This window comes from Pocillopora verrucosa, chromosome 5 (assembly GCF_036669915.1).
Source record: "Pocillopora verrucosa isolate sample1 chromosome 5, ASM3666991v2, whole genome shotgun sequence".
NCBI classification, from domain to species: domain Eukaryota; kingdom Metazoa; phylum Cnidaria; class Anthozoa; order Scleractinia; family Pocilloporidae; genus Pocillopora; species Pocillopora verrucosa.
The window spans coordinates 3,851,271-3,874,392 of NC_089316.1; the positions used below are offsets into that span (position 1 = coordinate 3,851,271).

Consider the following 23,122-nt stretch of genomic DNA (forward strand, 5'->3'; position numbering starts at 1 on the left):
TGATCTTAGGGTGAGAAGAGTTAACAGGACATTATAATGAATGCTGTTCATACAACTTCCTTTGAATGATCACCCACCCAATAGCTGTACACCAACTATTATTCAGTTATGATGACAATTTTGTGTGTTTTGATACTTAGGTAATTGAAACAAATTTGGAGCACTGATCTTCTACTATGGAACAACTGATAAGTGGGTCCCAGTCTCCTACTATGAGGACATGAAAGCGAGGTTTTCCAGAGGGGAAATATATTTATGTAAAAGGAAGTTTGATCATGCATTTGTACTTGAATCATCAAAGGAAGTCGCTGAAATGGTTGCTTCTTGGATACAAAAGGTGGCTGCTTGAACATTGAACCAATATTGCTGTCTAACTCCATAACCCCTATGATTAGATTAGAAATTCTCCTTTCCGTTTGTCATAAATTTTCTTGTAAATTGGAGAGAAGAATCAGACATTGAAGCTTTTCTGTTTCTCATCAGGTGTTTGCAGGATAGTGTATTGTAATTGAGGGGATAATTTTTCTTATTTTGACCCATTTATTAATACAAATCACAGTAATAACATATATTTACCAATATAGCTTACAAGTTTACATTTTATACAGATCAAGGAATATTTGCAAAACGGGCTTTTTTTTTTATGCTACCACCATTAACACCTAACGTGCACATGTAGTTAGCTATTTAGCTTACACACACTGGCCAACTAGTTGTTATCATTGATGTGCATGTGTTCTGGTAATTTAGTGTTAGGATAGTTTGAACGTAGAATATACCTGAGATGGTTGGCTGATATGGTTATTTCTTGGATTCAAGAGTTGATTAAAAAAAAACAATATTATTTGATTTGGTGATAACCATAAACGAGTGTACTTGATAAAGGTGAGAGTATGAAAACAGGTTTCAAGGGGGAAAATCAGCTTACTTTGAAGTATTGAGTAGGTGAGAGATGATTGTGGAAATGATGCACCTATTTGGCTGGGCTTCAGGCTTTCGGAACTTTTCAAACTGAATTTTAGGAGTTATTTTCTTAGTAAGATTATTATGAAATGTAGAATAATAATGGCAAGGATCAAAAACGCAATTTTTCGTAAACTGATTATTGCTGTTGTACAAAAAACCCTGGCCAATGGGAAACAGGGTAAAATCCATTATACTGTGAAGCATTTGCTTGACAAGTGTTTACAAAATTGTCCCAAACTGTTTGAGCTATTGTAGACTAAATTGTAAGTAATGACAGTCGTAAGCAGTTAATCTTACAGTCAGGTAATAAGACATAGGGTCGTGTATTTGTTAAGGTTAACGAAAAAAATATTATGAAATAAAAGTGAAAGGTTGGAGAGCTGTTTGAAACATTCATCCCCATATACGTCTTGCATATAACTTGCAATTCTCAAACACTAAAAACAAGGATCAATTGAATTCAAGGAATACAAGATGTCCGTTTACTTTGACATCAAATGAGAAAGTTCATCGCAATTTTCGAAGTTTTCACACTCCCTCAGATTTAGGTTGCTAAAATATGAAACTTCAAAATAGATGCATGGGGAACTTATGCTAAAAATATATCAGAATTTACTGAGAACGAGATATGTGTTACCGTTCGTTATCACTGGGACCTGAGCTCGACCCACGAGTGACATCTTCCTGAGTTGTTTCAACACAGCAAAAGAAATATAAGGATTTGTAAGGGGAAAAACGTTTTCTCGTAGAAACGAAAACATGTCGGTTATTCAGCTTTGAAAAAAAACTGACTTCGCTTCAAATGTGAGTTTCGTTGTCTGCCTTGTGATTTGAGTGCTTTTCAGTTCCCTATAGCTTTTTCTCACAAGATATTGTATACATCTAAAATTTAGAAAAAGGCAGAGGAACTAAGAGCAACGAAGTCGCTATGAGTTGATTTAAAAACTATACTTGACAGAAAGAAACACTAGACTGAAGCAGGGCTAGCTGTTTTTTTTTCTTTTTTAGGAGTTAAATTTCAGACCCTTTATGTGTCCGAATGCAGCTGTTTTCGCCTCGCAAATCCTTCTAATTCTACTGTTGCGCAACATCAACCGTCTCGCAGCTGACGGAGATCGCAGAGGTACTTATGGCAATGAGCTTGAATGGGTTACCTGTGACGCACTAAGATTAATAACAAACCTTCCGAGCGGCGTTGTTCAAGGAGTACCGCAGCAAACCATTTTAAAAAGTGTAATGACAAGAGAAAAAAGTAAATTAAGATCTAAAAGCACCGTTGTCTGGTAAACTTACCCTAATTTTGTCGTTTTGTGCTAGCTGTGTGTTTGGAAGTAATTAAACACAAATTGTCATTCTTATTTTGATTAAGGATTCGGTAGGAGAAAAACGTTTGTTTTTTCTTTGCGGAAAATATTTCCGTATTTGATTTCCATTTTAAAAGTATTTTCGGCATGCTTTTGTTTAGTAGGTCAAATCGCTTTTTTTGCTAATCATTTCTTTATCTTTGACGCATGTTTGTGCAGTATAATGAGGTAGCACTATGTCTGTAATTAAACCTTCGTTATGAATTTTCGAGAAGATCGTGAAAGGGTAATGCACAATACATGCTACGCTTTCAAATATGACATATTGAAAGAAGAACAATTCGAAATTTAATTGAGGTGCGAAGGAACTGTGGCAATTTTGGTTCCGTCATTTCAAACTTGCGTCACTTTTTAACAGGTTATTCCTTTGGATAAGTTTGGTTGTGACAGCTTTGTTTTCTTAAAGCAGCGTGAGATTTTGCGCTCGAACTATCGAAACACGACTTTGCGACCTCTTTTACTTTTTCCTTTTTTTCAGAGTTTGAATTGAGAAACGAAATTAGCCCAAAAGTGTATTTCCGGGTGAAAGATTTCGCTTTTGTTTCAAGTTGAATTTTTAACGAATTTGAAAGTACCATATTTTTTCCAATACAGCAGTATCTTATTTCGCTCTCTGATAAACAAAATATGTCTGAGTGTTTTAACAAATAGGAAATTTTCCGATCATCTGTAAACTTTATTTAAATTTCTGTCCCTCGTTACTGAAAGTTTTTTTTAATTCCCCATTTACAATTCCCTCAGAATTTATGTCAAAGGGATTTTAAAAGAGTCCAGTCAATAGTATTTTCAAAATAAACCAATATCACCCTGCGTTCTGTTTAACAAAACTAAATTTGTGTGTCTTCACCGGTGGTTTGTTTTAAGCTTTTTTAAAGGTTTAAGTGACTGAACGACATAATTTTGAACATTGCATCCTAAGTTTATATATTTCTTTGACTGGAATTTCAGGTTTAGATATTTCAAAACTCGCAGAAAAAAATGCCCAAAAAGGGTTCCCTGCCGCGAAGTTTTGTTTTTGAAATTCCGCAAAAATAATAATAAAAAACTCCAACTAATTTGTGTTTCAGTCACCAGCATTTTCTTTAAGAGGGACTACAATTAAAACTCTCTTAAGATGACAGGTGCAATCACCGCTGATGTAACACTAATTTCTCCTATCTAACATTGTTTGAAATGGGTTTTGATCAGTGGGGAGAGTTAATCTTTCGAGCTTGCGTTGAAGGCGTGCGTCACGTGCCAGTGAAATGGGAGCGGGAATCTCTGTAAGTATTCCCTTAATATCAAGCATTGTTCTCTTGCAGAGAAAAGCGTCGTTTGACTTGGCTTTCAGTACAAACACAGCTGTCGTGGAACCATAATGAGGTGAATATGTGTCTCCGGGAGCTGTCATGTTAAATCCACTTCTATTCTGAATCGATTTAAATTTTCGGCAGAAAAACATTTTATTCTAGAGCGAGCGAGATTTTCTTCAATTTCCTGAAACAAACCCCAAGAAGTAACCCATTTTATGGCCAGCAACATGTCAATCAACGAAACTACTGTGTACCCAATTCCTGACTTCAAAAAGTATTCCGTCGAAATTGTGGATATTATTTTTGCCGTGCTTTATGGTTTCGTCATGTTTATTGGACTCATTGGAAATTGTTTAGTTATGGCTGTGGTGTACCGGACCAGATCCATGCATACAAACCACAAATTTTCTCCTCGTAAACATGGCTGTCAGCGATGTTATCACTCTGTTGTGGTGTCCAAGGACTTATAGCTTCGCCTTTTACCCCGATTCATCCCACAGGGATCCTTGGTGACTACATCTGCAAGATTTTCACAGGCAACGCAATTATAAGTGTCGCGATCGCCAGTTCAGTTCTTACGCTTACGATTCTTGCTACGGAAAGATACCATGCGCTAATGAAACCAATGCAGTCAGAATTACGCCTCACCAGGGAACGTGTTAAATACGTTCTCACTTTTGTTTGGGTCGCTGCGATCTTAACAAGCCTTCCAGACTTTTCTCAGAACAAGTACAGTGAGAGATATGGACGGTTGTGTTTGCCCTTTTAGCTTACAGATCGCCTACTCGCTGAGGGTTCATGTTGTTTGCACTGTTATATTCTTGGGATGTGTACCCTTTCTTATTCTTGCGTACTGTTATTTTCAATAATTCGCGGACTGTTTTTCAAGAACACCATTTGTTCGAGCGCGCCTTCTGGAAGCAGTGATCACCAGACGAAGAAAAGACTGGCTAAGTTACTAATTGGCGTTCACGGCAGCCTTTTATATCTGTTATTTGCCTTATGGTGTTTTCATCATGTACATCGCTTTACAAGATCGAGAAAAACTAGTTGCCAATGAAGAAACCCTTGCTATGTTATTGCGAGTGTTCGAATTCCTCGTCACTTCTAGTTCATGTCTAAACCCAGTACTCTACGCCTTTCGTAGTTCAAATTACTGGGAGGGTTTTAAGAAGATTTTTACAAAGCGCAATGCAATTCAGGCAAAGAGAATATTGTCCACCGTATATAAGCAAACTCCGGAGCCTGTTTTGTCCGCAGTGCTATAGAAATGTGACACTTGTACGACAACTTTACTTTACGTTTGGTTATCGAGAAAGGCCGGTTTCTTTGATTTATCTTTCAAACACCTTTCAGTTTTTTCGGATGAACTTTGTGCCAAGCTTAATTTGGCTCACATTGAAAATTGAGCGGGGGATTATTGGCGCCAATTCGATTAGATCAACGACGGAAGGAAGGAAACCTTTTAAGAATTTTATGAGGTTTAAGCGCACCTTGTAAATATTGAATTAGGTTAATATTTGTCCCTTACACTGGAAAATATTATGAGGAGAATTTTAACAAGCCATACAGAGGGTCAAGTTTTTTCTTATTCATTGTACCATTAAGTATTTATTAAGGTTAATGAAGCTCTTAAATCTTAGAAATTGCTGAAAGATGCTTTTTTAAAACTAAACATTGCATTAAAAAATGGGAAACGTACTGTTTGTGCAAATCGTTTACCTTCTCTAATCTTGCTGGTGAGAGCTTGTTTGCTCAAAGGGAGAACCTGAAGTGATTCTGTTTTACGGGAAGAACTTTATATCGTTTGAAGTATGGGCAGTTTTTATCTTTTTTTTATTTGACTTTTACTTTATTTTTCGAGAGGAGAATCAATGGAATCATTTGAAGCGGTTTGAAGACCTATAAAGTTAAATTTGTCGTTATTTTCGACCGAAGAGTCAAGTCCTTTAGATCTTCTTCTGAGGAGAACTTCAAAGTCGTCTCCTCCCAGTTCATGTTCATCAAATGAGGCTAATCACAATGGGTTTCTCGGAGTTCTTCAGCAAGTCTGCCACTAGACTCAGTTATTCAGTTAAGATTCATCTTCCGGCTCGGGAATACTCGACTCAATTTCTCGTTTTTCAAACTGTTTATGTAAACAGTACCTATACCGTCCTGTCATAGTGTTTTTTTTTTTTTCGCTGGCCTTGATAACTGCCGTGAACCATTTCTTTAGTTGACCTTCAAAATTAATGTAGCTAGTTCCTATCTGATTGTATTGGAAAATTCATGTTACAGTCTGATAGAGAAATGTCAAAGGAGTAATTATCAATTCTATTGCGAAATTAAAATATTTCATAAGTTCACTTTTCTCCTGATATTTGTGTACAAAGGTTTATTACAATTTCCCTTCGACATTTCACGTTATTTGTTCTGTTTTCGTTTCATTAGTTTGCGGTGAAAGACAAAAATCACTTTGCTTTCAACAATTTTGGATTTTCTAATTACGCTCCTTATTGTCTGAATTTTTCTTGTCTGAGTTCATGAATCGAGCTGTTAAAATATAAAAGCTACATTTTCCAGGCTTTTTTAACGCTACTATTTCGACAATTAAAGATAAAAGAAAGCTTTTTAAAGCTTGAATATAAAAATATTTAGATTTCTAACAAAAAGAAGGAATTGCAGCTTGAAGATAATGGAGATAGATGTCAGTGCTAGCGCACAAAACCAGTGTTTGGATATCAAGTGCAGCTCAGAAGCTATTTTACGGCAAAATATTTCAACAGTGCTTTTTTACATTTACTCTTGAGTGATAGAGTTGATGGAGGACCGAAGTAAGGTTTGAAAAAGATCGAAATATCTAAGGGTAACATGATTACCCAACCTTTTATGCAATTATGTATAAAATCGGTCGTCTAAAACAAGTTTAGTATTTAAAACATTTTCTCATTTCCAATACAACGTTAATTAGTGTGAACAAGATAACATAAAGAGAACCCCTTATGTTCTCTCAGTTTGAATTGCTATTCTCACCGATCAATACCTCGCGGTTTTTAAATGAACCTCGTTCCCCTGGTGAATTTTTTCAATCATAGGGAAATATCTCAACCAAACTTTTTACGCATCTTACCACTAAAACTTTAAACCATCTGCTTTCCAACACCTTGCCAAATTGGTCATTCAAATTAAGAAATATTTTTGAAACAAATTCAGGATGAAATTTCATCGTAACTCCGGCGACTTTTTAAAGATAAATTTAAGTTTGTTTTTTTAGTATATTTTTTTCGATAACCATCTAACTCAGTGAAAATTCAGCAGTAAAATATGTTTCATCTCTCGACTCGACTTCTAAAATTGACACAGTTCATTTTGAAATGCCACTTGAAATTTGGGCGAAATTTTGAAAAACGTGCGTAGATGTAAATTTTTACTAGGTGTATTAACTAAGATTCAGTTTCTGTCATAAGAAATGAAAACTGCTCCTTAAATTTGTTTTGCTGACGTGAACATTTTAGTACGAGTTTTTGGAGCATGTTATTTCTTTATGTCATTTATTTTTTTCAGCTGATGTAATTTATTTTAAGGTGGTAAATTTGACGAGGGTCTCTGCAAAATTGCGAAATTTGCGCCGATTAAATCTACAGGAGATGACATGGATATTAACGAACAGCAAAGCCAAAAGAATTCGAGAGAAATAACGGAAATCGTAAACTATAATGTAATCTTGCAATTGTAAACTTTAAGGAAAGGGTTTGGACGAACCTTTACAAAAGCAATCTGTAGTCAAAAACGTTTTTTTTTCAATTAAATAAGGTCATTTATATAAAGGTGGCGAACTTTCTTAAAAGAGGTTGTTACGTATTTGATATACGGTTGCATATGGAAATGTTTAGAATTTTCAGATACAAACTTTTGGGGATCACGTGGTTTTAAGGGGGAATGGATAGGGGGGCCAGTCGTGCTTACAAAGTGTAACAGGGAACTGTAGAAAATTGACAGCCAATGAAGGAAAATTATAAGAATACTACAGGGCCTTAAAAGGGGGGAGGGGGGGGGGGAAAGTTAGGCACATTTTTTTGCGACACTACCAAAATCTTCTGACCGCCCTCCCCCTGCCAGATGGTCACTAATGACCAGTCCCCGAGGAGATAAATATAATCATATTATTATGAAAATATTATTTTTGCTCCCAGCAGGTGACGAAAATTGTCAAACCTGTTAAAAAGAGATTGCTGCTGTCTTGATGTGACACTAATATCTCTTAACTCATTAAAAAAATTGTATATTTGTTATTAACACGTCATGTTTATTTCAGTTATTGTAAAGCGCTTTTGGATAGCGGTAGAAATAGCGCTTTATAAATAAGGAATCGTTATTTATTATTTAGCTGAAATAGAGAATCGCGAGTCGCATTTGAGAGTTAGATATTTAATTTTAATTATTACTAGGCTACAATATTTAAAAAGAATGCAAAAAACGAAAGCTGTAAGATCAAAAAAAGCAAATTCATAATCGTAGCAGAGTTTCCCCTGTTTTTTTCCTTTCTATTTCTTTTGTATCGATATTCCGTCAGTTCCACATAGTCCTTGTCCTTTCATACTGAGATTCCGTCCAGTGGTGCATTCAATATTGATTCTCTGCAAGAGAGACTGCAGCGTGTTAAAATACTTTTTAAAGCAATTATTTGACACGTTTTTTATTTAAGCTCGGATTTTTTGGGATTTACTTTTATTAGCACGACAACATGGCAAAATGTAGCAAAAGCGATATCTCTGCGACGCTTCCTTCGATTCTTCTTGGGTCTGAATTCTTGAGAAATATTCAATTCAACTCCCTTCTCCAAGATAGCTATCAAATAAGAAGTCCTGCTTTCTGCACAGTCTTTGCCTTGAAGACTCTTTCAAGTTTGGAATGGGGGTGGGGGTGGGGGCGGGGGTTTATTTTCTATTTGTCGCGTTTGATTCGTACAGCTTTTCTGACGAAGACTGTTTGTTTTTAAACAAGCTTGTCGTTACTTAGAGTTCTTGGCACAGTTCTGATAAAGGGTGGATGATGCTATCCAACGGATTAATCGCTATCCAGCGGATAAGTGATAACAGAACGCGCCGCACCCAACGCACCAGATAACCATTTAACTTCAATGATCTCATTAGAAATTCTCCTTACTGTCTGCCATATAGTTCTTGTGATGTTAGTTTGGAGAATTTGATATTGGTTCAACCAATAATCCCCTAATTGATAGTTTTCTTTATTCTCATCCCTTTTTGCTTGATATTGTATTGATATTGTAAGGAGAAATTCTGTCTTGGTCACTCATGGGAGTTAAGGGGTTAAATATTTATCTAGTAGATAGCGTTTTCCAACCATCGAAAAACCGGGAACTGATTGGCTCTAAGAGGTATTTTCCTTTCTTCTGATAAGCGGTTGTTCTTACTTTGGTTTTAGTTTTTATAACACTTTAAATTGATTATTGGTCAAGAAGGACATTTGATACTCACCTACTCCTCATCTGAAGAACGGTTCCCCCGATACCTGTATCCCCCGTATTTCTTGTATTTTCCGTACTTCCGATAATATCCGGGAGATCCACCATTGTCCGAGTCAGAGTTGGAGTCGGAGCCGGAGTCAGAGTCGGAGTCAGAACCACCCTTACCCTTCCGGTAATAGCGTCGCTTAGGTCCACAGTAACAGCGCTTTTTGTATGGTTTGTACGGTTTATAAACATGGTGGTGTGGATCCCTGGTGTTAAGAACAAATTATTTATAACCCATGTTTTGACAACCCTGTGGTAACCCCTGGGGTTACCCCTGGCACTGCCCCTGGGGAACTCTCATTCGAAATAACAAGAACGTCCGCCGGAAATTTCTCGTTAATTAAGTCGTCGATTGAAACCGTCTAGGGTGTGGTGTAGCGTTGAACCCCTGTGAGATTCCACTTATTGTTTTAATTAACATTTTTATTCCCTTGCGTGTAAAGAATACGTTAGCAGCTGGGAACAATAGTGCATTGTCCTGAATTCCCGGCGGGTGAAGTGGGACTTTAAGCAAGACATCGAACATTCCTTCCCTTTCTAGGGGGAACCCTCAGGATTTCAGGCAGTTTCTTGTCTTTAAATCCACAGTGATTCTCCTAAATCCTTAGCTATTCTTCACCATTTTTAGGTTTATATTCTTTTATTTCCTTCTCTGTTTCCCTACGTCCGAATTTTTAAATCGATAACCTTTTCTTAATAGTACACACTTCGTTCTAGCCCTGGAGAATACCTAACATATGTTTGGGCAAACTGTCAAGATTAATTGATAGAGGAAATCCCAAGCCATAATATCAGTGATTTTTTAACATCCCTTTTAGAGTAAAAAGCAATATATTTATATAAATCATGAGACTCATTTTGTGGCGATCCCTTAAATTACCTTGCGCAGATGTTATCAAGCATTGATCCAAGGTGTAGAGCTTTTTGAGTTGGTGGTTTATCGGGTTCTTTTCAAGTTTCACAAATATTCGCGTTAAAAATGAACTTTTCAAATGAATTCTAACTCACCTTGAGGGCTTCTAAGGACAATTTTGGTAGGAATCCAATCGTGAGAAGGAAAAATGTAAAACTGTTGAATTGTTGGAGCCTGTTTAACAACCATTTAACCGCACTAATTCCCTGAAACAAATTGATGCCAAATTCTTACCTGTGTAATTCCATGCCAAGTTTTTCTAGAAGTGAGGTTCGTCTCATCACATTAGGCTTATCTTCAGCTGAACCTTGAATGAAGTTGACTAAAACTGCTAAAACCACGACGGCAAGAAAAAATCCACGATCCATTTTAACTAAAAAAAATATTCCAAAAATCTCAACCTATGAGCGATCGCACAATCCGGTGTATGATCAATCACTTGATCCTGTAATCTAGCTTTTATTTTATAACGCGCATTGACTTAAAAGGTTCCTGGTCTCAAGAACAATATACATACACAAACAAGTATGTCATCGGTTCTGTTTCAAACCGAGATTTCTTATGCCCTATGAATTAAATCTCGTTTTAATTACACGGGCAATACAGCGAGTTAACTAATGCCAATATAACTGTGATTTCTTCCCAAAGTGGAGACTCTATATATCCTAATTGAGGTTTTTTATTTTAAAATTCCTTGACAACAGCTCTTAGCGATGAAAGAACGTCGAGCTGAGGTTAAGAAAATTTGAGAACAGAGCTTTATTTTTCATTTAAAAAAAAGGAAACGTTTCCATTCCTCGAAATATAGTTTTGGACTTACAAAGTCTTGAATGAGCTAAATTGAATGCCGGGAAGCAATTTTGCTAAAAAGAAACTCTAAATGTACCATAAAATCAATAAAGTAATCGTCTTTCAAGAAATGGAAAAATTATGTTTGGAAATCGAAACTGCAGCGAGCAAGAGCACTTTAGATGAATGAAGTAAAAAGAATGAAAGAAACCATTTAAAAATCCTTTATCGCGTAATATAATAGTTTAATATAATAAATTCCTCACAAGTTCTGTTTATTCCTGAGATAGATCGATTTTTGTTTCAAGTTGTAACGGAAATGCCATAATTACTGATAACTTCCATTCAATTATACATTCACTTCTTCTCTGTAGACTACAAACTCCACCGATTCTACAGCAAGGAGAACGGAGCCATTTACTAGGCTGTGTGAGGAAAATCTAAATTCAAGATCAGCAGTCTGGGCATAAAACTCAGCTTGTCACAATTTGAATATGGTAGTATTTATCGCGCTTTGTAAGGAGGATGTAACTATAAAAGAAGTGTGAGACACATCAAATGAGAGCGACTGAGCAGTGCTTCTCTGTTGCTTCCTTTACAATGATGAACAAGGAGCTTCGCAATTTTTCAGGGTCTGAGAATAAAGCCATAGTATGTGCCACTCAATAAGTTGCTAGTTAGTATTCCTTTCATTTGATGCTGTTTCACACGCTGTTAAAGATGACTCCAACCTTTATTGTCTTCAATAAGCCATTGTGCTCGACCATTTGGTCAAAAAAATACTTAAGAGAAACTTCATGAGATATTGCCTGTTGTATTGAACGAAGGTGTGCGAAATTCAATTTAAGGGAAAGAAAAATGAAAGCTGGTGAATGACAAATATTAATTGAGAGATTTCATTCATAGACGAAATAAAAATACAAAGAAGAACCTTACTTCAATTTTTTACGGATTTTACCAACCTCGGGCAACTAATATTATTGAACATTTTTTAATCGTGTTCAGTGAGGGGATGAGACAACAGTTTTAGTATCCATGGAAACAAAAACAGAGACACTTTATTATTAGGGAAATTACTTTGGGAAAGTATTCTTTTCAAGGATGCTCATGCCACAAAATTTGTCTGTTCATTTACTTTGCTAAGCCACCGGCTCAGCGGCTTTCAAAATCAAACGGTCACTCGAAAATTTCGTGTACAGAACGTTTTTCATTTTATTCCAGTCGAATTCAATCCTGTCATCCGTGCCACTTCGCTTTATTTGTTTACCCCCCTCCATGCACTATTTTAATACTTTTCCGCTTAATAAACCAATTCTTTTATGGCAGTTCCCTTAACGTTTAAGGTGACTGGATTTCCCCTCGCAATAAACTGCATAAAATAACCTGAACTTGCTTCGTTAAAACACAGACATAGGACGCATCAAAGTTTTTCGCAGTGGCTATCATGATAAAATAATCACCCAAAGCTAGAAATCGGAACCATCCATTGAAACACTGACAAACAAAAGTGTAATCAAGTTATGCTAAGTAGCTTTCATTTGAATGTTTACGGACTTGGGTTGTACTCGTAGAGACACCAAAATAATAAGCAGAAGAAAAAAAACCGTGACTATAAAATAACACCTTGAATAAAATACTACAGCTACAAAGAACCATTTTGTTTACAACATAGGGCTGTTCACTGGCCCCTTTGATTACCTACACCCACTCACTCAGATTTTCCTTCCGTATTGGCTCTCCGCTGAAAATGATCCGTGAGGTGTAACGTGTAAAGCACTTTTAATATCGAGAATTAAAAGTATCTTTAAAATAATAATGATGGCTTCAAGGGCTGTGAAATGTGATAATATTGCATCTTTAAAGTTAAGAGCCCTCTCAGGTCCGGGAACATGCTGCTATGTGATTGGATGAAAGTTAGTCAGTCAACAAGTCAAAATATAACAGAAACATTTAATCTTGGGTAGCAGCTATATTAAGGCATATATTGCGCTGTTAAGTCGTAAGAGCTGATATACATTATATTGAAAGCTGAAATAAGACATCGAGGAGATGAAATGCACATAGATCTCTCATTTGCTGGTTTTAATTCTCTGTCTCTTTCTTTTTTCAGTGAAACAACTACAACGCAAGTTGATGAGGAAATATCCTTCGCCGAAGCCGGAGTAACCAATCTGTCCACGAGCAAAAGGCGATAAAAAGAATGCGGAAACTAAAGTGTGGGTTCTAAATAACCTATATACGAAATGAAATGAGAAGATATGAAGAAATTCATAAATTTTACAGTTTGGAGAGAAATAACTCATGAAATAACGTCCGCTAGGTTACCATGATTATAAGCAATTTTTTACCATAAATTAAAAGCAGTTTTCTTCATTGCGCTCGTTTTTCAGTTCTTTATAAGCTGCACCATTTTATGTAAGCATTGGAAATTATCTAGAATAACTGCAAGAAAAGTGTAAAGATACGGTTTCGGGTAAGGAAAACTGTTATTTAAATAAATCACTGCAGCTCCATATTTTAGTTGATATTAATATAATTGCATGCTGTGACTGTTTTCGCGGATTTTATTTCATTGGTGCTGTTCACTAAGCTTTTTCCCTAAACTTTTAAAAACCTTTTCACGCTATACTCCTTTCATGAGGTGAAATTCTAATTATAAAAAGGAGAATATTTGCTCTTGTCTTGATTAGATCTGTTCTCTGCTTCTAAAAATAGGAATGATCCAAATCTTAACGCCTAAAAAATAGCGAATACTTTAATCCCTTGCAATTCAGCAGACTGTTAGCAATATTACAAACTTCGTTTGCTTTTCTTTCTGCTATCAAACGTTTAGCCAAGGCTGTCGTTCAATCTCCTTAATCAAGTCCAATTCTTCTGAGTTATAAAGCATTCCAAAATCAGTGGCTCTATGGCTGCTTTCACAGGCTACTGGAACAACAGTTGCTCTCTGCATAGCCACGCTTTGTTGCTGTATTTCTTTTGTCAGTGGCGTGGTGTTCTTTTCATTAACTGAGAGATCAGACATCGTTCTTGTTTCCCAAAGGGAAAAGATCAGCTTTTGTATTGCTTTGTCAGATAAAGTTGATCGAAGAGGACTCACAGCTGACCCTGCAGCTGTCACAGGTCTTAATGCATCTCCATTTGCCAAAGAATATACACTGTCGTAGTTCTCCGAGCCATTGTTCGCAAAACTCATCTTAGCATCTGGAAAATTAAAAGCAGAGTCATTTATCAATGAAAGAGCCTGCGCAGTAGGCTCCCTCACATCGCGTGACTCGACAGTTGTGGATTCAAAGTTCTTTGTCTCATTTATCATACAACTCGGTTTCGCTGCTGGTTTCTCATTTCTGCCTCTTAAATCCTTTGTTTCAGTTCCAAAAACTTCAAAGATAGCCTCTTCCGAGTCAATTTTCTCTGCTCTGATGGGTTGACTCGACGAGTAACTTTTTGTTAGATTCTTATTGTTTTCAATATGGTTTTTCACTGGCGCATCCAAATCAGTCCGTTGAATGTCCAAGATCTCCCTGATAGCCTCATCCAAGTCAATTTCTTCTGCGTTATTAGCATTTTCTTTTCTGCATTTTTCCGAGAAACCACAGGACCTTTTTGCAAAGACATACGTAAGTCAATGGCTGAAATACCTAAAATCTCCTTCATGGCTTCCTCCATGGCAATTTCTTCTGTTTTCCTAGAAACAAAAGAGGACTGAGGAGAACATATTGTTGCAGCATCTCTTTGACACTTATTGTTCTCCTGTTTTGCCAAAGTGACGCCCTTTTGTAGTTTATCCCCTTTAAATGAATCTTGCGGGGAAGGTGACCCAGTGAAAGATTTTACGACGGTTTTTATAGTTGAATCAAAGTCTTCTAGATCCCTCGCAAAATCGGATTTCCTGGTGGTATAGTTGTTCTCAGCACCTAAAGCTGTGTAGGAACATGATCGGTTTGGTCGATTCGTTGTCTCCTCCAACAGACCATCTTCGATTACCATGCACTTTGCCTGTCTTAGATTGAGAGTGTGCAAATCCTGTTTTTGATTTGGAAATGCGCCAGGAAGATTAGCGTCCAGCGAATAACTTTGGCTTTTGTTAACATCGTCAGCTAATGAACGTCTCGGATTTCTAGTTTTTGGTCGAGCCTTTAGGCCAAAAGTAGAGGATTTTGTCCCGGCCGTAATGTCTAAAGCCGGAAGGAAATTTGTCTTGAGGTTTGTTCCAGTGCGTGCTGAGAAATCTCTTAGCACTTGCGAAACTGGATCACTAGAAACTTTTGAAACTCGTGAGTCCGTTTTGCCAGAGATTCTCTGTGGAATCGCAATATTCTTTGCTTTTGCATCAGATGTCTTCTTTCTAAAGCTTTTCAAGGAATTAGGCGTCGACGAGCTCGTTTCACACACACCTACTCGGTTTGCGATTTGGTGTTTGCCACCAGAACTTAACGGATTTAATTTTTCCGGGTTGATGTCTATAATGTCGTCTGAAAGAATATTTTCTATAATCTCTGCCATATCAATATCATCGTCCTCATTTGGTTTTTGAAGATCTAGAAAATTATTCATCTGGTATTGGGACGAGGATGTTATGGGTGCCAATGATTTTAGAAGTGGTACTTTGTCCATTTCCATTGTCAAAAATAGCTTAGGGTTGCTTGTTTTTGGGCGGCCCAAATCGGTAGACCCAGAACAAGCTACTTCATGTGGTCCTGGAGCAAAGATATCGTCACATAGGATGTATTCTATGTCATTAGTCAATTGCTCATTTTCCTTTCTGCTTGAAGAAGTCGTCTTGTTGGGAGATGGCAATGGCCCTACAATCGATGAAGTTTCCAAATCCTTGGCAAAAATGCCATCTTCAAGATTTCGATTCGGGTAAAGACTCTTTTGTTCGCCAGAAAAGTGGTGTGCTGTTGCCTCTTGTTTGGTGACTTTTAAGTTAAGAGTGACGCCCTTTTGTAACTCTTTATCTTCACTGTGGCTGTCATCCCTTGTTGAAGAGTTTTTGGGTCGCTTTGCCTTCTTAGTCGTCGATACTTTCCTCCTCGTTTTTTGGTTATTTGATTCATTAGGACTGGTGTCAACATTCAAGATGTATTCGATATCTTCTGCGAGTTTTTCGTCAGATGTGGTTAACTCACTTGCTCCTTGTTTTGTTGAGTACCTTTTTGCATTCGAGACTTTGTGGAACATACTGAGAGTTTGAAGCTTTGCATGAGACCCTGAAGAAGTCGAGGTGATCGAGGTTCTTTTAGGAAACTCTTCATTGAAATGTTTTTCTATTTCCTCTCTCACTTTGGGAACCTCTTGGTTCAATGTTTCGCCATTAACACTCTCTTGCAATGGAGACGTTTGTTCATCAGTTTCTTCCGCAATGGGCCAGTAAAGTACATTTCGGTCTGATTTTATCCGTCCGGGCACGGGAGAACTCGTTGCTTTTGACTTGCTTTGTGACTCTTCATCGCTGACTAGGTACTAAGAAAGTAAAAACCCTATTTCGTTACGATAGTTAGAGAGATACACCCTAACTTTCACAGGGAACTAAACTAATATGGCTAACGTTACACCTGAGAAGCAGAAAATGTTACCATGTCGACATCACGACGCAAATAAAAGAAACTATTTTCCTTATGTAATCATGATTAGAGGAAACCAGACCCAACACATGCCTTAAAACAAAAATCAGGCAAGGGGCATGAGAGAGACTTGTCTCATATCACTATTTTGTGTTTATGGTGATCAAAAACGGCTGACTAACTCTTATATTGAAGGCAATTAGACAGAAGGTTAATTTACCGCAGAAGCAGAAAGAAATAAAGAAGCATAAAAATTTCCAGTAATTTTCGTATTATTACTGAGCGGATGAGTAAGAATGTGTTAAACAGCAAATACTTTCATTTTCCTGGCTTTCTTTTCATCTTCAGTGGTTTTGACACTTTTTGTAGGATCCAGTTTTGGGTGGGGTTTTACGCTCGATTCAACAGGGGCGAGGTTTTTAATTCTTTTAACTTCTTCTCCTTTGCTGCTTGTATTCTCAGATAGGCATTCTGCTTTCAAGATCAAGTCACGAAAGTCGTTCTGTTTCAGGTCTGCGGGTGGTATTTTGTCGTTCATGATGTATGTGATCATTCTTGTCATAGCGCGACTTTCATCTGTAATTTCTGGGATTTCCTTCTCCACCACGTTGTCGATATTCTCACTCAACATTATTTCATCTTTGAAATGAGGTGTGCGTATATAGTCCCTCTTTTTCAACCGTTGCCTTGCACTTTGCTTCCATTCCACGACATTGTTGCATCCGTGTTCGTTATCTGAGGCCAATTCTTCCGTCCACTTTTCTTGTTGTCTCGTCCATTGGTTAATTTTCAGCGAATCGCTCTGCAAACATTGTGGTGCCTTTTTGTGCTGTTGTATTGAAGCTTCACCTTGAAAATCCACCCTCACAGTACCTATGCAAGCTTCGATAAATCCATTTACATGGCGATCTCTGCGGGAACTGTGCGTCTCTCGCTGCAGGAAATCTTGTTTGAGCTCGTTTCCACCATGAAATAAGCTCAGAGAACTTTTAGCTCCGATATGAAGCTGCGATTTTGATTTTCTTTTTTGTCTTGCGGAAGAAGAAAAGTAGTTATTCATGGTGATATTTTTTCTCGGACGATCAAGACAGTTTCCAACCGAAGAAAAATGGAGTCTGAATTTTTTTTTGTGACGCTTACAAGACGTCACAAATAAAAGATCACAACAGAGCGTGCGCAGAATGTTCTGCTTAACCATGACGCTTTTGTAATGTAGAATTCAATCTTACGGCTGGAGACCAGTGCTTCTCTGAAAATGAATATTACTGCTATTTGTGGGGATAACAAGTTGATCCAATACTAAATTATCTGAACTAACATTATAAGAATTGTATGCTTGACAGTAGGGAGAGTTACAAATTTGATCTGAGAGTTGAAGGGTCACGGGAGACAGATGAATGTCCGTTCAAATCTACTCGGTTAAAAAAACTTCTTGCTTTGCATATAACAGGCACGAAAACGAAAAATGCTTTTAGTTTGTCGGGGGGGGGGGGGGTGGGCGGCGGGAATTAGGAAGGAGTTCTATAAAAAGTCACTGACGATTAAATAAAAAGTGAAAACCGTTGGAACATATGTATAGTGACTAATAAAGTAAATAGCACAAAAGTATTAATGTTTTAAAGCATTTTAATTCAAAATACTACAATTTTCTTTTATGCTTCGACTTGCTTGCTTCACTACTTGCTTTCACTACTTCAGGACATGCTCTCTAACTTGTTTGCTTGCTTGCTTTTTTTCTGCTGGCCAACTTGCTTGCAGCCAGTCGTTCGTTGCTGTTTCTATCAAACAGCTCAATCCATCCGGGATTCGCCATCATTTTCCACGGATTTGATCTCCCTGCAAAAAAATGCCGACAAAATTTTATCATCACAGTGACCGACAGAATATCCTGAAAATATCAGATACTGAAAGTATGAAATTGACGTTTCGCTGTTCTAAACAGTCTGCAAGCCCTGTGTCATGGTTTTCGATTGAATGTCACAAAAGCAAACTGAAAGTGATCAGGAAGGTCATTCAGGAACACGTGAGTTATCACAGAGAGCCAATGAGAACTTGAAATGGCAGAGATCAATGAGATTAGCTGCGAGGTGCGAAGATGAAGGTAGAACCGGGTAGGACACGTACTCAGGAGAGAGGGTGGGAACGACTGTTTTACGGCATTGGGGTGGACACCAGAAGGTCAAAGGGCGAGCGGGAGAACAAAGACCACTTGGTTGACTGACCTTGACCAATAAAACAGTACAATGTGATGTTAGCAGGTAATTTAGTGTTAACAACTGGGTTGAAAACGTAAATTAGCCACCGTAAAGGGTAAAAAAGCTGACGTTTCGAGCGTTAGCCCTTCGTCAGAGCAATGTGATGTTAATTTGGTTTCTGTCTGACGAGCCGAAAAAAAATTTATGCGTGCGTCATTTCTCAGACAATAACGTAAGGATTGATGCTTAACCAATCATTTTTAATTGATTTCCGACAGAGAAAGTCGTTAGTGCGTTTGTTTTGTATGAATGAAAAAAAATGGACACCTTTGCAATTCTTGAACGTCGATATGATAGCTTACAAATCATCCTTGCAGCTCGTGTTTATTTCAACTTCTAGATTTGATTTTTCTTCCCGTTTGCCAAATCCCAGTCAGCTCGAATTCTTGTCTTTAAGATCGTGGATGCAAATATTCACGACCTGAAAAAGTGCAATGCAAGAAATTTCTTCGGGTTCACAGATGATAAAATAACACGCCTCAAATGTCTCGTTCTTAGGATCCTCCAACGCCTGATATTTGTCACGGTCCGTTAAAAAATCTCGAGACACAATTTTGCCGGACAGCGAAGTGAATAAGATTTGAGGTAGAGTTCAGTATTCATCCGCAAAAATGATCGAACAGTACTTTCCTTTCCTTTGCTATTCTATCAAACGATGGATCAAACTCTTGATTTGGCCCCCTTGGTTTTAAGCTGAACACTATACGACTGCTCCTTTCATTAATTTTTTTCTTGAACTGAGTCCAATTTAACAGCTCGGAAGTGGTGGTGGTTTGCGATTGAAGGGGTTGTTGATCGAAATATTATGTATCAGTTCTACCAAGTTGTAAGGTAGAAAACTTAGAACGTTCGTAATGGGCATGAATACGACAGAAATTAACGTCGACACACGTGCCGACAATTAGCAAATAATCAGCGGCTTTCCATGATTTACGAAACGATGGATTTTCATCTTCAATTTTTTGTAGACGGAATCAACGACGGAATCATTTTCTTTGCCTTTAGCCTCGTCAGAATTTTTTCTTTGAAAGTTTATTTTTTTAATTTCATTTCAAATAACTCTAAATCAAATCTACGCACCTGAATAAACTCTCCAGTTTTATCTTCCGGTCTGTAACCACAACGATTGGAACAAGTCTTCGGGTATTGCCTCCACCATAAAAGTGTGTTCTACGCCTTGAACGGCGCCACTTTGGCCGAGGAGTTAAAATGCCTCCTATTCCATGGCTTTCCTGAACAAGAGCTAGAGTGACGAACAGAATGAAAACTGTAACAAGAATTACCTCCTTTTTCATCTTTTTCTCAACCTAATTGCCAGACAGCTGATGAATGCCGAAACAAGACAAAGTCTTCAGAAAGACTGGTGGCGGAACGTGAGTGTGCAACCCCTTATTTCATCAGTAAGTTAATTAGTCATCTCAATAACACGTGCTATCGGCTCCAACTTGCTCTTGATTGGTCGAATTTTCTGCTACCGCGACGAATCCCTTTGATGATTGGATAAAAGCGAAAAAGACGGCAAAACTCACCACGCATGCGGAACAAGTACAGACGCATTTCAAATTCTGTACTTTCTGCTTATCATAGCAACTATTAACGCACAATGACGAAAAATCCTTCAGTTACAAAAATAAGACTATATTTATCCAACTTTAGTAAACTTGTTAACGTGCTAATCTGCCTTTCAGCTGTGAGTTGAAATTGTCTCCAAAATTATTAATATTAAAGATATCAGATTTGGCAATAACCACGTGGAGGGGATTTGATTGGTTTTTAAAACTTCCTGTACATAATTAAAAACATTCACGTATCAGGTGCGTACATAATTAAAAACATTCACGTATCAGGTGCGTAGACAGTATTTTTCAAACTCCCTGGGAGGGGTCACACCGTGTCAAAAGAGAGTACCCACCAGATTTTCATGCCGACCTCCACGCCGTGTTTTACTTAATGTGACAATAACATGCTTACAGAAGGGTGACATGGGCACCCCAGGACCCCCCTCCCCAAGTTACGCTCTTGCGTATATGTCATTAAAAGATTTCTGATGCCTTTAATTAATGAATAATATTATTTTCTTATTGACTGAATGGGAAAGCCGGACGGGAAGATATTTGGCTTGAGGTCATGACGTACAGACCAAGCGCAGCGAGGTCCCTGCGTTATTAATTTTAAGGGCTACTTTATGAACGAATTTTTCCGGCGACTTTAAATATCGAAACTGGTGTAAATCTTTGCCACAGACGAGTGCAAAAGACAAATTAACGTTTGTTTAATACGTCAGCGGGGGTTTATTTATAGGAGCAAGCAGTTGTCTGTTTCTCAGTTGGATTGGGAGAAATTCCCACAACTATGCTTCATGGAGTAAAAACACACTTCATTAGCACGCACACAAAGGGATTATAAAGGAGTCTCACGCAATCGGCCATTTCGATGTGTTAACATTGTAACAGGGCTCCGAGGCTGGGGGGAATAAAACAAAATAAATTTATTATTCATCCTTCAACCTCCACATGATTTCCTTTGATTTCCTGCCACGGAGTCAAGTTTGAATTTTAATATATTGGAAATGGCCTGTTGAATCTGATTTCAGTGGATTAACTGGCGAGATTGTTAGTCAAAATCACTTTTTATGTTTATTGTATTAAACTGATGTTAGCTTAATATGCCACTCTCTTATTTTGCTGCAAAATGAAACCTGTTTCTGAAATGGCTATGGCTTAGGAATTTAATTATAGGTACTGTCATTTATGTCACGCTCTGTCCTCCAATATAGATTTTTATGATTAGTAAGAACCAGTCAAAATGCCTGCATAATTCAGCTATTGATATGAAAAGTCTTCGAATGCAATCCAGTAACAACTCTGTATAATTACCCTTTATCAATTGTTTTTGTCCGCAAAAGCTTTAAATTTGTAGTAGAAGTTGCTTTTTACGAAAATCAACATCAAGGCAGGATTTGCATATTGCTTACGATTTATTTCCAATTCTAAAATACAAAGGAAAACTGTTTTTATGTGTTCACACATTTCATATTACAGACAAACAGTTAGTCACAATGTGCATAGTTTTGCAACCAAGCAACAAATATGAGGTAATGCCATCTCGGACTGTTTAATTGCTTGAACTCTACACGTTCTTCTACCAATGTATTGAAGCTGAAATTTGTGTCTATTATCGACTTTTTTCACGTGCGTAGTATCCGTCTTGGTGCCTCGCTCGCAAAAAGAAATCAAATTCTGAGGTCTAAGTTACAAGGAGTGAGCTCTTGTTAACAACACAATCTGGTATCAGTTGTTATCTTTTCCGACACAGTGGAGAATTGATTTGGTTTCCACCTGCTTTCGTCCATTAAAAAAAGCAGCCTCTCTCTCTTTCAAAGCTTGCTTGTTTAGGGACAAAACGGTTGAGAACGAACAAGTACGACTCCACATTAAAAACATCCAGTCATGAGTAACCAGCCAAAAAGGACGTAAGAACGCTTTGAAGAGAAAAATAAAACGAAAAAAAAAATGCTCCAGAGCTCGAAGATTGCTCCCAGTTTAAAACAAAACACATTTACCACCAGAATTACGAAAGGGATTGTCGTGAGCAGCTTTCGGGCTGACTAAAGGATCTACGTTGCCTTGTTGCTCGCAATACTGCACAAGTTCACTTGCACTCAGCGACAGTTTCACCCGCTGGACTTTTGCCTCACGGCGAAGTTGCTCCACAAAAGTGCGCTGCGATTGTAAATCCTTGCTGCATTTACCTGAGGGAATAACAGTCGACATTCTGGGATACACTCCGTGAAAATAACTCTTTGCCTGAGTATTGTAACTAGGGACTTAAGACGACGGTGCCTTTTGTGCAGAAAGCTAAGTGGCTTTCATAAAACTTTTATTGAATTGTCAATTGTACAGGAAGTCTATTGAACTTTTAACGGCTTTTCATTGGTTATTGTAACTCACTCACTGTTGACAAAGAAGTATTACATACACAAGAATGGTATTCTTTACGAATTGGTAAGGACCTTAATTTTGCATTTACAGTGTTCATAGCCAGAAGTGGGATTTGGAATGGTTTAAGGAGTGTTTACTTGAAGGCTTTAGTGCACATACTTGATTCTAGTAAAATGGGATTTTATTTCATAAGTTTCATCTGTGGTTTAAGAAAGTGAGACCATTTAGTTGTTCAAAATTCAAACCAAATGTCTACATGCCTTTTTGTTTCTTGATGTTTTTACGAATTTAATCCCTACAATTGACGAACGGCAGAGGATTAACAAAGTCATGGCGTACAATGGCCATTGTACTCAACAGAGATCAAACGTCGGGCAAGCGCAGGACAATTTTGGCCACCTATGCGTCAATTTTCCGCGCAAAATTTGTCTAGGTAACAACATGATTAAGAGTGCAATTTGGTGTTAATAAGCACGATTAAATTTTTTAAAGACGAAAAAATTGCTTGAGCCCGTAGGGC

The 23,122-nt window shown here is 37.6% G+C and overlaps 2 protein-coding genes and 1 pseudogene across 3 annotated transcripts; 1 reads left to right on the forward strand and 2 right to left on the reverse strand.

Annotated features, from left to right (window-relative positions):
- Positions 1–3,849: 3,849 nt before the first annotated feature.
- On the forward strand, positions 3,850–4,939 carry LOC131770507 (galanin receptor 2a-like; annotated as a pseudogene).
- A 3,069-nt stretch (positions 4,940–8,008) lies between these two features.
- LOC131770510 (uncharacterized) lies at positions 8,009–10,492 on the reverse strand. 2 transcript variants are annotated; one of them, XM_066167542.1, is made up of 3 exons: positions 10,285–10,492; positions 9,103–9,343; positions 8,009–8,253 (listed from the first exon to the last, which is right to left on the reverse strand). In XM_066167542.1, exons 1-2 carry the CDS (start codon positions 10,416–10,418, stop codon positions 9,103–9,105), a joined length of 375 nt encoding a protein of 124 aa, XP_066023639.1. In that variant the 5' UTR covers positions 10,419–10,492; the 3' UTR covers positions 8,009–8,253. The 2 variants fall into 2 exon arrangements, with proteins under 2 accessions (XP_066023639.1, XP_058942209.2); XM_059086226.2 differs by having other exon boundaries at positions 8,015–8,241.
- Positions 10,493–13,660: 3,168 nt separating this feature from the next.
- LOC136281153 (serine-rich adhesin for platelets-like) lies at positions 13,661–17,466 on the reverse strand. Its single transcript, XM_066167377.1, has 3 exons — positions 16,723–17,466; positions 14,481–16,305; positions 13,661–14,391 (listed from the first exon to the last, which is right to left on the reverse strand). Exons 1-3 carry the CDS (start codon positions 17,464–17,466, stop codon positions 13,661–13,663), a joined length of 3,300 nt encoding a protein of 1,099 aa, XP_066023474.1.
- Positions 17,467–23,122: the final 5,656 nt, after the last annotated feature.